The sequence below is a fragment of the Glycine soja genome, chromosome 13 (assembly GCF_004193775.1).
Source record: "Glycine soja cultivar W05 chromosome 13, ASM419377v2, whole genome shotgun sequence".
NCBI classification, from domain to species: Eukaryota; Viridiplantae; Streptophyta; class Magnoliopsida; order Fabales; family Fabaceae; genus Glycine; species Glycine soja.
The window spans coordinates 21,980,834-21,995,190 of NC_041014.1; the positions used below are offsets into that span (position 1 = coordinate 21,980,834).

At 32.3% G+C, this 14,357-nt stretch overlaps 2 protein-coding genes across 3 annotated transcripts; both read right to left on the minus strand.

Moving 5' to 3' along the window:
• Nucleotides 1-1,554: 1,554 nt before the first annotated feature.
• On the minus strand, nucleotides 1,555-2,419 carry LOC114380928. Its single transcript, XM_028340059.1, has one exon. It carries the CDS (start codon nucleotides 2,128-2,130, stop codon nucleotides 1,780-1,782), a length of 351 nt encoding a protein of 116 aa, XP_028195860.1. The 5' UTR covers nucleotides 2,131-2,419; the 3' UTR covers nucleotides 1,555-1,779.
• An 810-nt stretch (nucleotides 2,420-3,229) lies between these two features.
• Nucleotides 3,230-11,460, minus strand: LOC114382302 (diacylglycerol O-acyltransferase 1A). Of its 2 annotated transcripts, none has more exons than XM_028341619.1 (16): nucleotides 11,084-11,460; nucleotides 10,651-10,731; nucleotides 10,449-10,522; nucleotides 10,275-10,350; nucleotides 10,052-10,119; nucleotides 9,534-9,657; nucleotides 8,934-9,032; nucleotides 7,657-7,758; nucleotides 7,385-7,521; nucleotides 6,641-6,722; nucleotides 6,501-6,521; nucleotides 6,117-6,179; nucleotides 5,475-5,522; nucleotides 4,148-4,210; nucleotides 3,804-3,857; nucleotides 3,230-3,718 (listed from the first exon to the last, which is right to left on the minus strand). In XM_028341619.1, exons 1-16 carry the CDS (start codon nucleotides 11,384-11,386, stop codon nucleotides 3,614-3,616), a joined length of 1,500 nt encoding a protein of 499 aa, XP_028197420.1. In that variant the 5' UTR covers nucleotides 11,387-11,460; the 3' UTR covers nucleotides 3,230-3,613. The 2 variants fall into 2 exon arrangements, with proteins under 2 accessions (XP_028197420.1, XP_028197419.1); XM_028341618.1 differs by having other exon boundaries at nucleotides 10,651-10,737.
• Nucleotides 11,461-14,357: the final 2,897 nt, after the last annotated feature.

The window sequence follows — 14,357 nt, forward strand, 5'->3', positions numbered from 1 at the left end:
GGTAACTTGTCCATTAGTCGGTTCGTTAATGGTAAGTCAGATGCAAATCTATGATGAATTCTTGGCCTTGGCAGTAGTGACAGTAGCCAATTGTATCTGATCTAAAATCTAATACTTTGGGTAAAAAGCAAGGGACTATATATATATATATATACCTTTTTGGAAGCCTCACGTTTTTTCAGCATCTGGCTATTTTTACATGTAAATTGCCGTCTTAAACTTTAATTGCTTCCTTCTGACTTTTGAATCGCTATTCTTGGCCTCACTGGATTGTAGATATAATCAAAGGTTGAATTTGAGAAATACAGACATCTTGAATGTGATCTCTTGTAGATATAGGGGGTCGGCAAATGTCGACCATATAATCAACCGTTCAAAACTGATTTTGTTGATATTATCTATCGGCCTAAAATACATATTTAATACTTGTTCTGCCTAAATATCACAGTACATCACTCTTCTGACTCTCCTTACTCGAGAATCTTCTTGGCACTGCCACTGCATGAGGAATCATTCATGATGTGAAACCCAGGAAGACAACCACAGACAGCTAGCGATGGAAGCCTGCAAATCAAAGGATTGTTGCTGAACAATCCTTCTGCTATTTGCAAAGGGAGGACTCTGTCACTCAGACGTTTGTTTAACTATGAATAATATTTAGCCGAGGATTGTTAAGGAACATGCTGGCAGTGTGCATGTTGAATTTCTACCCAATGTCAGATTGAAAAATAGAGTCTAACACATCTCTGTCCTTAAAGGTTGGTCAGAACGACTAAATAAGTTGGTTTCATTGGTGAAAGTCCTAACGCAAGGCAAGTTATGATAGTATTTGCCATATACGTAATGCAATCTAGAATTATGTAAGTCCTATAACTTGGTTAAATACACTAGCTGCTTAGCAAATCATGATGATACCCAGATAGGATTTACTTGTCAAGAGAGAAAGAAGTATACATAAGAAACAATTTTGCTAAAATGGAAGAATCATTCAAGAATTGGCAAGGAATATTAATTGTTTTTGAAAAAATTGTAATGGAAGACTCTAACATGCATAAAACTCACTTAAATACCAAATCATATTCACCTGCCAAAATTTCTCTGTGATCTACAGGGTTGTTAGTAACATGCTATAACAAATTCAATTACTGCCCTTAATATGCATCGTTTCAATTAACAGAGATGAATTCCCCCCTGTACTGAAGCCTTCTTTGAGAAGTCTTGACAAACTCTAAAAGCAGCATGCAGCATCCAAATGTTTCTTCCTGAGCCATATCACTATTATCACTCAGAAAAGGTCCTTGTGGACCCCGAATCTCGACTACTCAATCAATTCAAATTTTCATCAATTTTCCGATGAGGGAAAAAAAAAGAAGAATACCAACTGAGAAAACCAGTGAACCACATTCACTATTAGAGATTCACTCGACACATCAAGCATGAAAAATGAGGGGGCACCTATTGAAAGTTATAACTTAAAGTATTGAACATGCATGCACTAATTTTGTCCAAAATTATAATCAATTATTAAAAATTTCAGCCTAGAACCAACAAGAGTGAGGAAAACAGCAAGCAAGCAAGGTGATTGCACTCTTTACATGGACCAAAATGAACACAAGAATCACAATTTCTCTTCCATATTACACCCTTTATGTGGTACTTTAGCAGCCACAGAAAAGAAACACTAAGTGCAGCAAATAGATAAACAAAGCCAAATAAATTATAAAATTATTATTCTTACATTATATAAAACACCCATAGTTGTTGTTGTTGTTGTAATAACTACCAGCCATAGACAACTCTGTTGCACCTGTCCTTGAACCACTTGAAACTCTTCCTGAGAGAGCCTTTGAGTTTTCCTTCAACAGCATAGACCTTGTAACTAGCGACCCTCTTTTTCCTCTGCAACTCAGGGTCACTAAAGCTCCAACTTTTGGATGTGGACCCATTCGTTGACTTTCCCTTCTTGAACTTGGCATCGTTATTTCCCATCTGGGTTTGCTGTGTTGTTGTTGGGTGCACCGAAGAGGCGTAGGAGGCGCTGTAGCACCGGAGATCTTGCATGTTGGTTCCACGGTAGGCCTCAATCTGCATCCTTCCGTCACCGTACGATTTGGATCTGAACTCTTCCATGGTTGGGTTCGGAACAAACAACCTAAGATTTGCTGCTAACAGAGGCAGACCATGTTTGTTTTTCAGCGATGATTTTCGCGTTTTCTTAATCGACTGGTACTGATGGGGGGCGCTGACTACTATGCCTTTTTGGCGTCGCGTCGGTGCTAAAAATAAAGGGCTTTGGTTTTGTTAGAGCGTGGATCAAGGTGCCAATTGAAACGTGCCACGTCATTAGTGTCACGTGATAAGCACGCCGTCTGTGTTAATTGGATCAGGTGCTCCTGCTACTTCATTTTATTGCCACTTAACCTGCCATTCAAACCTCACTTTTTTTTAGTTTTCTTTTTTCTCCTTAAAGTAAGGTATCCTGCTAGCAAAAAATTATGAGATCAACCATCTAAGCATAGAAATCATTAAAATCTAAATTATGAGATCAACCGTCTAAGCATAGATATCATTAAAATAGATTTTGTTTCTTCCAATAAAATCTTTTTTACCATCCTAAAATTGAATGTCTGTCATCATACTTCAAAAATTCAATTATTTACCAATTGTACTAGATCTTGTTGGTTCTAGTAAAAAGTATTGACTAAACACGTTCCAGTGTTATATTTAATTTAGCTATTCAAGAGTTAATTATTAATTAATTATATATAACTAACCTTTATTGTTAAAAATGTCATTAATCAGTTAACGATATTGTAAATATTTATTAATCATTAATAAAGTAATCAATAACAAGGTATAAAGTTTAAACGAAAAATGATAATAGTAACCTTCAACACGTGCCACCTTTTTGATTGAGAGATTTAGATCAAGCATAAACTATCAAACTATTTTTAGTCAATGAAAATTGGACATAGTTCTTGCAGTTACTAAAGTTTTCTGCAAAGCACTCTTTTAAACATTCCAAGTATCCTAAGGGTATAGGGGAAAACTTTACAATTCTTTAAGTGTTGTTTGTAGTCTTCTTTAATCAGAATTATAGTTTTATTTTGATAATTTACATAATTTTTAAATGTTAACCTTCATTATGAAGATTATCGAATTGAAACTTCAATTCTAATTAGCAAACAACATAAACAGCACCTATAAAGTGTTATGTAAGTTTTGTAGCAGAAAGAAACAGCTATATAAAAAGACATCATCATTCATCCGTGGAACTTGAAGACTAGGCAGAAATAAATATATTGAGCATAAATTATTTACATCTAGCTCTCTACTAATTAACATTTAACAGAAAACAGCTACACTGTTCCTTGGCAGTTATCAATGCCAGTGTATGGCTCTCAAAATTGCATATATCGATACAATTGCCAGAGGAGAGTTGATAAGTACATAGATCAAGATGAATTAGCCTCGCGACCTGGTATATCAGGTGGAAATCCTTCAGAGCAGCCACTGCCATGGTAGATGAAAGTACTCGTGGAAAACAATATTGATCAACATATCGACATCAATTATACACTCCAAAAACAGAAAAGCTTATCCACGTGCACCTTCAGTCAAGTTTGCCTTTCCTATTCATTAAGTCATGGTAATATAGCAGTACGCACATAGGTTGACCAAGAATACTGAATATGAACCAAAAAATCATATTTCCAACCTGGCATGAAGACAAAAACAAATTAAAAAACCAATGAATCAAATTCAAGATGATGGAGTAATAAGATCTTAAATAGCAGACGTACCATCGAGTTTCTGAATTTATTTTGCAGATAATTAGTGATGAAGACCAAAGGAACCTAGAAAAAAGTCATTCCTTATCATGTTAATTGAACCAAAAAGATGGATGATATCATAATCATCAACTTGCAAACATGGCACAAATTCATTATTCCAGAGAATACTTTCTATCGTTTGGCCATAAAAGAACAGGAAAAAAAATTCTCGGCAATCCTTCACCTTCGTGAGGGAAGAGGGGAGAAGTTTGGTTTCTTGGAAAATTCGTGTTACTCTTACTCTGAATTAAAATGCTTTAGTTTAATAATAGAAGATGGGAAAACAAAAGTTTAGTGCGGTAATTTGATTTTACCTGAAACATAATTCCACCGAAAGCCCACAACTTGAATATGTGGCAAGGAACAGCAATGCACAGCTGCACTCAGACGAAAGAGATATCGTGAGAAAAATTGCACAACTGTCTATGACAATTAAGGTGGCGTTTGGTTTGAATGTTTATTTTCTGTTTTCATTTTCTCAAAATAATTTTTATTTTCATTTTCAGATTTTCAAGATTTAGAAAACGTGTTTTGAGAAGAAAGTACTCTAAAGTGACATCGTGTTTTCACTTCAGAAAAAGGCTGAAAAAGTTTATTGGTTGTTTTCAGTTTTGGGCTTGTTTTTGAAATATTTTCAGAGAAAATATTTTCTAAATTTTAGACAAACATATTTTCACTCTTATTTTCTATTTTCTTTGAAAATGAAAACACAAAACACTCAAACCAAGCGCCACCTTAAGTTATCAAATTATTCTGTGTATGTACCTTTTTCAGGAAAAAATGACAGGATAAATTGAAAATATAATTACAACACGTGAAAAAAAAAATTATTCATGGCTAAAGTAAGCATCCTTGAGTACATGTAGGGAAATTTTGGTGCCAAAATTAATATTGCAAGAACTAGCAACTAGAAAATATAACAGTTTGTCATAATTGTTATGTCAGTCTATATTTAAGATATGGAAGCTGTAACATCTACACCTGCCAAGGTACAGACAGACAGGCTGCAAGTTACTACAGATTTTGGTAGCTAGCTGCCTAAGGTTTCTGGGGCCATAGTGGGTTGTAGATAGTTCAAAGACAAGTAGCATGGGTCCTATACCAATTTTTAACAAATCAGCCACAACTTAGTATCTAATTTTCAGTCCTCTCCCAGTCTGTTACGAACCCAAAGCAAAGAAAGAAATAAAAGAGCAGTTTTATCATCTAGAACAGAAAAAAGAAGAGATAATTCTCCTCCAAGGGTTTCCCCCTCACAAAGGATTTCTCCTTTCAAAAGAGCCAAGCTCAATTCTCAAATGATACTAGATAGAATGGATCCTATAACTGACTAATCAACTAGATAGAATGGATCCTTTCCTCTTAATCCCCGTAATTAATATCTAACCAAATCCTATAACTGACTAATCAACTACTCTAACCATCTGTAACTAATTTTCCCTTCCCTTCTATCTAACTCCTAGCAAAGTCCAAACAGCCCAAGGAAAAGGAGGAAAGGATACTCCAAAAATATATTAATTGCAAGATACAGTTTGACTTCAATCAGTGTAGGATGCAGACAAACACTCAAGCAGAACAACCATAATGACATAATACCAAAAAAAGAAGAGAGAAGGCTGTACAGAGAGATGAGCAACACACCTCATGGAATAAAGCAGAAACCAGGAAGGCAATTAAAAGAGCAACGGCCTGTACAATGATGAAAAATCAAAATTTTATCTAGAACTAAAAATTGAAATACCAATAATGCTTGACAAAAAAAGAGCCAATCCAAATATTAACCAATGAGAAACAACTATATGTTAATAGGAAATTGTTGATGGCAAAGACCAAGGAAAAAAATCACAAAGCTATTGAACATGATTACATAAGATTTTTTTTTTTTAATGGAGTTCCTTTGCAATTCTTGTTTTAGTCATGTTTATGCACTCCAAAGTAATTTATCTGAAATGACAGAACAGAAGATGAAGCTAAATTACTGTCTACCAATTGCAAACTTTCTACATATAGCTCCCCCAGTGCACCAAACATATCAAACCATACAATTAGTGCAAATACTTAATTTTTGAAAAAAAACTTATGTAATAGGTTTATTGATAAGTTTTTACATAAGTGTGATTATTAGGATAAAAGTAACATGTTCATTTTAATTCAACTATGTTAAATGTGATGATCTTAGTAGCAACCCGAGATGGTAAACAGAGGCTGACAAATCCTAAAAATGTTTTACAGTACCAAATAAGTTCAGGATTCATTCAGCAACGCAGAAGGATGCTTGATTACCTTTGGTATACCGTGCCTTAAACATGGAAAATATAGGTGGCGGATCATCCATTTGTGAACAGGCTGCAATGTAAAAGATTCCGCTCAGATTATACTAATGGTTTGGAACTTTACGTGATAAATAATTAATGATATGTTCTGAAAGACAGTTTTAAAACCATTTAGTCAGTAAGATGGAAAAAAGTTGTAACTTCTCTTTCTTCCTTTGTTAAAATAGTCTTGGAGAGTTGTCAACCCTCATTATACATTTAAAGGGATAGTTATATCAAATATATGTACGTGTGTTCACATGAATTTCATCCCAACAGGAGACCTGAAAATCATTTTGCTGAACACAAGAAAATCAATTTGATCATCAAAATTAAGTCTGAAAAAGAGACATACCATATTCCACATCCTCCAATACTGATGGAAGCAGCAACAACAGCACAAATACAGAAACAAAAACAAAAAGTCACAATTTCTCTTTATGAAGACTGAAAATACTGTAAGTAAACGACAAAATATCAGGACAAATAACTTACATCTTCAACAGTTTTGGCATTCCACCAATCCTGGTAGAATTCACGATCACCAAATCGAAGAAGCTCTGCCAATATATTTAACCTACATTACGACAGTCACTCCAATGATAAGCTTCCTCAAATATTAACTAAATCTTAAAAAATCAAAGGTGAACCTTTTCTAATATCTACAAATGAGACAAGCAGATCAGCATTTATGCTTGCAAAAAAAGATCTAGTTTTTTTCTAAGAGTAGTTCTTAAAGAGGAGAAAAAAGAGCATAAATGAAGAATAATATATCCTCACTGGCCAAAGGAAAAATATTCAAATCCATCAATAAAATAAGGCTCTCAAATCCTTTCACATATCCGTCAGAGTGTCACTTGAATTAATCATTGGTGGCACACCAAACAGGCTATAAAGTTTATTTTATATCTTTAGAAGTGTACACTCAAGACACCAATAGTCTCTACATGCACACCTTTAGATCAGCTAGATCTTCCCATTGATGATGTAATTACTATTTTAAGGTGTTTAGGAAGGTGGATATCACTTCAAGGATGATTTGAAAGATTAATCAATTACTAACTTATAACATCATCATCATCAGAAAATTGCCAGGGTACAAAAGTCAAGGCATCAAACAAAATAAACTAGAACTATAATTATTCAATTTATGGCAGGTGAAGATAACTTCATACTAATATCTTGTAAGGAAAATGCACACACATACACACATGTTGAACCAAACAAGAGATGGAATACCAAAGGTGGAAAAAGCAATAGAACATGCAGAGCCACACATATAAATTTGGAACAGAAAGCTTCAGAACTCTCTCGATGGCGTAAAGAAGGTTTCCCTTGAGAGGATGCTGTGAATTTTGTACAATGGGATTAATGTACTGCAAAATTACAGTCAAAATAATGTCAGAATACCAGTAGAATTGGTGAAATAGACCTCAAGAAAAAAATGTACATAAAAAAAGAAATGAAAAAAAGGTAGAAATGAACACAATTTATTAACAGGAACTACTTACTTGTTCTATTATAAATCCCATAACTCCTGTAAATATTATCAGCTTGACAAGTTGGCGAAACAGCCAACCCTTTCGAATATAAGGTGTGCGAGGATAGCTTGGCTAAAAGAGCAGTTCATAAAACAAAATACATGCAAATAAAAATGTGAAAGACCTTGCTCTCAGAATAAAAAAAATAACAAATGTAATTCACATGGAGATACATTTATGCAGGAAAATGCAAAGACAAATGAACTGCAGAAACCTACTTAAAGAACCCCAAGCAAAATTTCTGCAACGTAGGTAAACACTGAAGATGCCAAAGCCAATCCAGTATTCTCACAAAGCATTAGAAATGCATGCTACATTTTATGCCGGGGAGTCATGTAATACTCATTCCCTTAAAATCTTATTCTTAGCTTCATATAAAAGCAAGAAGCAAGAAGTATTATATGCAGATTGAGGAACACATAGACTAACAGATTGTGGCTCCTACACCGTGCATTGACTAGCAGGTTGTGTCTAGAAACTAGCAGATTGCAATGGGAATTTTGTACGAAGGAAGTAAAGGGGGGGCATGAGAAGGGTTTGGGGGATTCCTGCTATAGATTTCATTACACAATATTCTATGCTACAAAATAGAAAGGAGTATTGAATGTGAGATGAACGAGGTCAAATGGCCAAAATTAGAAGATGGAAAGGAAAGAAAGGATAATAAATGGAGAAATTTGCTGAAAGGTATAGAATGTATTGAAGACAATGATTAAAGAGTCATTCAGAGAAATCCTACTATGTAGCCAACTCAACATTCTGGATCAATTATACTTGTTAGATGGGAACTTAATTCCTAGCAGTGAAATTAGTTGGGATGGTTAGAGCAATTAGTTTGATTCTTAGTTAGAGGGGGTTAGTGAGAAACATATAGGAAGATTTTTTTTTTTTTGGGGGGGGGAGTCATTCAATTAAGCATCTGTGTTGTGAAAGGAGAAACTCTTTGAGCAAAATTTTCCCCTTTTCTTTGTTGTCATTCAATATTCTGTAATTAGTACAAGAAGCATTCTTTTCTCATACTCTGTTTCTGGGTTCCCAACAGCATGTCCAATTAGACACTGACTAAAAACCTCAGACATATTCCACACCAAAGATATATGAGTATGCAACTCCACATGGTTGTGCCTATAAGCAATCTAAGACTAGAAAAGTGAATGTAAAATAGGCGAATCTAAATGAGGTAACACCACAACAATTAAAAAAAATTGCTTCCAAAAATTAACTAAATCACTTGAAAGTACTGCTACCTGGTAACATAATGTAGGGGCAACCAGGAAATATGCTAAGCTCTTGAAGCTTACATTGTAAGGATAGTCCATGTTCAGAGTATCGGGCAGAGCTTCTCCCTATAACACATGAAACATGTTTGAATAAGGAGGGAAAGCAGATGGTTTATCTATCACACATTCACACGTTTGAAGAGCTAACCATCTAGATAGAAGGAAGCAATAAAGCGGAACACAGGATGGAAGTAATTCAAATGAAGATGAAATAAAACTGTACTTCAGCATATAATGAAGTTTTAAGAGTACATGATCCATAAGCTACTGCTAAGTCAAGCAGGATGTTCAGGTTCAAAAACTAATCATCACAAACATTGTACAACATATGGTCATCTTTAAAGTATACAAATAAGTGACGATGATATTTTGTGATAGTTATCTACCCACTTACAAGTGCCAAGTAGAATTTAAGAATATGTTTGGTTAAGGAAAAAATTAGATGAAAGAAAAAAACACGTAAAGATAGATTTTCTTTTGTTTAGTTGAAGAGAAGAGAGAAAAGTTGACTTTTAAGAAAAAAAAATTCAAAATTTTCTCTCCATTTAAACAGAGAGTATTTATTACCTTTTCAACTGATTTGGTAAGTGCTCTCATATCATAGTTTGTATGTGCATAAGACACCAATTTTAACCATACAACACAAGCAAATAGCATTAACGTAACACCTGATAGAAAAGCAGAATCACACCTGCAAAGAATGTTACAAGTCAGTAATCATCTTTCTGGGATATCCTTATCTATGAAATGACTAAGAATGCACAACTGTATAATTATTTCATCCCTCAGCATTCATCTTCATATTTTGCAACATAATTCAATTCCAACATGATAAGAACCAAACATTAAACTAAGGTTCACCCAACTGCTTTAAATTTTTTCTCAAGTAATTTTAAAATATAATAAAAAATTTTAAATTCCTGTGCAGGATAGTGACAAAGTTTGTTACTTAACACCACTATCAACTTAAAACCATATTCTATTACCAAATTCTTTCAAAATGGACACATTGTGTAACCACCCATGTCAAAACAAAAGGTGCCTCAACTGCAGCCCCAGAATATATACAAAAGAACTTAACTGACCTGAGAATTACTAAAACTGGATAGAAAAGTGAAGCTGAGGTAATGATTATATGAAGTACAACAACAACCTGCAATATTAAAGTAATATAATATTCTCATGTATGCAAATATTAAAGATTGAACAGTTAAGAATAGCACATCACAACTAACCATATCCCAAAAATATTTTAGGTTATAAAACGAATGAAATCTAATAAAAGCTCATATGGCCTGATCACTTAACTGGTTCGGGTATACACTTCTGCTGTGCCAACTTCTCCACTATAAATGCAGCAAAAGGAAATACCACAAGAGAAAGACTGCAAACCAAGTGCACAACCACATACTGTTGAACAACATTTCAGAATAATTACATAGTACATAGTTAATTCTTTAGGGAATTCATTACACTCATTACCAACACATGAAGAGGGGCCAGTCTCTCAATGACTTTGAGCTAAACCAAAAGCCAGATTTGATCAACCAACCATACTGCAGAACAAATAAAACACTCATTAAAGCAGACAACAAAACCCGAACCGTCAAAATCAAGGTCATAAATAAAAAGAACAGAAAATTGTTGCAGGTGAATGCACAATTAAACATGGAAGAGGCAAAACCTTCATTAAATTCTCAATGATGAGTCGGCTATTCACAGCAACAAGGACTACTATACAGAGGTTGAAGAGGCCCGCGTGACTCTGCAACTGATTGAATAATTAGTAAAGAAATATAATTACATATCAGACTCATCACACCTAATTATAAACCAAACACAATAGCAGGTACAAAAACCTGATCCACCAATTCAATTGTATTAAATTCAAATCATAAATTGATAACTAGTTTCCCGTACACACAAATTAACTAACTAGCAGTAGCATACACTATTTTAAGCACCTAAAAGACTACGAGTCGCTTGCATTCATGAGTCATGCATTGAGATTGAGTAGTTTATTAATGCAGAACGGGAACGAAACGGTACCGTTCTGGTTGAGTTTGAAATAGTTACGGAATTGTAATAATTGTAAAGTAGAAGTTAACGGCTAGAACCTGACGGAAAATGGTGTCGGAGCTGAGCGGACTTTCCTTCACTTTGCGGTGAGCGGGGACGGAAGGACGGTAGGCGAATTTGAGGACGGAGAAATCAGTGTCTTGTTTTTGTTGCGGTTGCGAATTGGCGGCGGCGTCGCTGCTGATGGAGTCGTCGGAACCGGAATCCTTGGCCAAGTCATCACCGGAACTGTCGGTGGTCGTCTCGGACGAATTGAAGAGGCCAGCGGCGGTGGGACGGCGGCGCAGGGAAGAGTGGTTGAGAGCAGTGGCTACAGTTTCAGGCTCATCGGAAATCGCCATTGGAAAAGAAGACCGAGCGAGCGTGTTTACTAACTCAGTCTTCTCTTCACCAAAAAATAAACAACAGATTTCTATTGTTCTTTAATAATAATAATCTATTTATATTTCTACATATAAATTAGAATTTACCCTTTACCTAAAAAAAAAATAGAATTTACCTGTGTACATGCTACTAAAATACTGGCTAGTATATATATATATATTACTAATTATAATAATTATTTAAATAATTTTATTTAAAATTATCAATATTAAAAAAAAATACCAATAACTAAAATTAATCTTATATAACAATATAAATTATTTTCATAAATTTAAAATATAAATTATATATATAAAGATATTTATTTATTATAAATTCTAATTATTTTTTGTCTAAAAAATAATTATAATTTAGTTTATATATTAAAATATATTTATTATTAAGAAATTTAGTTATATAAAATAAATATTTATTTATGATAATTTGGAAATTGTTAGATACCTTTCATTATAGTAATAAGGTAATTGTTTTTTATATAATTATTACTCACATTATATAATAAAATAATTCCAAATCTCCTAACTTCTTGTATGCAATAAGTGCTCAATGCATTTTATATTTGTAAGACATTGAATTAAGTGTATTTACTTTTTTTTTATAAAGTAATTGGAAAAATTAAAATTTTAGATGCAAAGAAATCGTCTATGATAAAGGAAGCCTAACTAATAATAATATATATTTATTAATTTATTGAGAGTAGGGAGGAAGAGGGAAAGAGGAAAAAAGAAGAAGAAGATAGTGGGTGTTGTTTGTTTTGTCGTGTTGATACGCAAAGATAAAAAGGAATCTGATTCGAATAAATTAAGCAAAGCGGTGGTGAGGATTGGAAATCTAAGACGGGTTTATAAAGGACTAATCTTTCATAATATGCCCAAACAGTGTTTGGATTTTTATTGAAAGAAATAATCAAAGAAGTGTCAACATATTAAGCAACAAAATAATTCATTATGATCCGTCTAACTGAGAATTATGATAAATGCATGAGATTTTAGATTACCCAAATATCTTATTATTCAAAATTTTTTTTTTACCACTTAATTTTTTTTATTTATCTTTCTATCAAATATTAAATTTTATTATACTTACATTTTTTTCTCTTTTTTCTTTCCTTTTATAAGGATGAGTTTGGATGAAAAAATATAAAATGAAAAGGAAAAATATATTTTAAAAGTTAATGTGAATCCAAAGTGTTAAATAGAACAAAAGAAAGAATAAAGGATGTTGTGTAGTGTTTGTGTTTGCAATTTGGTGAAATGATATTGTTGAAGTTGACACGTACGAGCACGACCTAGTAAGTTCTTCGACACGTCTTCGTCTTCCAATTCTCACTCCCTCACACGAGTCACTTTTATTTTGTTTCATTCCATGCAAAACTTGTTGTCTCTTCTCTACTCATATCTCCAATAACCGATCAAAATTTAGAAGTCATGATTAAATTACTCTATATTTTTTATTATTGATATCAAATATTTATTAATTTTATCGATAATTATTTTTTTTGAAAATTCCAATTTACTTATTTATAATAGATTTTTTTCTTTCTAATTATATTTTTTATTGATAAAACTTAAATTTAAAACTTTATTTAAGAGAAATAAATCTAGTTAATTATTATATAAATAACAACTGTTTCAAACTATAATAGTTTTCGAATCATTAGAGTTGTTTTCTTTTTATTGACTTTTTATTTTTTTTATTTTCATGTGGTCTTAACTTTATAATTTTTTAAAGCTTAATTGTAATAACTGCTAATTATATAGCTTGATAAATATAATGATACGTCTATATATGCTTAATCAAGTTTAACACTTGCATTACCAGTTACCTTAGCCCGAACGTTAAAACAGCGGAGATATACTTTCCGTAACACAAAAGTTTGCTAAATAAAAGTGCATCTTTCGATCAAAGTTTATGAACTTAAGCTTAAATCAAAATTATGTTAAAAACTTAAGTTTGTTAAAAAAATAGTTTACGCAACATAATTCATATTGAATATTTCTTTACTCAAAAGTACTTTAATATATGATATGAAACTTATTTGTATATTATTAATCAAAATGGCTTTTAAATGGTTGAACTAGTAATATATTGTTAAAAATGATCAATAAATAATTAAAAAATGTTAAAATAATATTAAATAATTTTATTAATAATTTCTTTTAGAATGCATAAATTATGCAGAATTTACATCTTTTAACTTATCATTTCTTTGGTTATCGGTTTAGGTCCATGAGTTAATTTGTACAAAATATTTTTATTTAAATTAGTTTATAATACATAAGTTAATTTGTACAAAATATTTTTATTTAAATTTTTTTAAAATTATATTATTGATGTGAAGTATCTATTAATTTTTTTATTAGAATGATAATTTGAATTTAATATGATTTTAATTTACACATAAACTAATTTGGACTTATAAGAGAAAATTAATTTCTCTTCTTATTTTTTTTATAAATATTCGTTGAAAAATATATGTAAACATTTTAAAAATCGCTGCTTTTTTTTATTGCTATTTTGTCATCCCTTTTTCTGTGCTATTATCACTTTATTGCTTTAAGTGCAGTGAGAAAATGAAATGAAGTTTTTCTTTTAGTATTTAGATGAGGAAAAGAAACAAAGGAAAAATTATTATTTTTTCTCTTATTTAATTCAAGAAATGAGAAAAACCAATAATTTCTCATCTTTTTTCTTTTCCTTTATCCAAAGTTTTTTTTTTGAGCTTCAAATAAATGTTTTACTTCTCTATTCGTTTATTCCATTAACCAAATCGTGTAAAATATAACTTCTTTTTTACCACTTCTTTTGCCCATTTTTTCTCTACTCATGTTCACCTAAATCTAGCAAAGCACATTCCTTCAAACTTACTAGCTTTTAACAACAGATCATAGCCACGGAAATAAAACTTACCAAAATGGAAATTAACAA

Coding starts and splice junctions, on each gene's coding strand:
- LOC114380928 (XM_028340059.1), bottom strand. CDS start 2,130: ATGGAAGAGTTCAGATCCAAATCGTACGGTGACGGAAGGATGCAGATT.
- LOC114382302 (XM_028341618.1), bottom strand. CDS start 11,386: ATGGCGATTTCCGATGAGCCTGAAACTGTAGCCACTGCTCTCAACCAC. Junction 5,523..6,116: donor TAAGGCACGGTATACCAAAG/GTAATCAAGCAT, acceptor ATCATTGTACAG/GCCGTTGCTCTTTTAATTGC. Junction 3,719..3,803: donor ATAAATTCAGAAACTCGATG/GTACGTCTGCTA, acceptor TCTTCATGCCAG/GTTGGAAATATGATTTTTTG.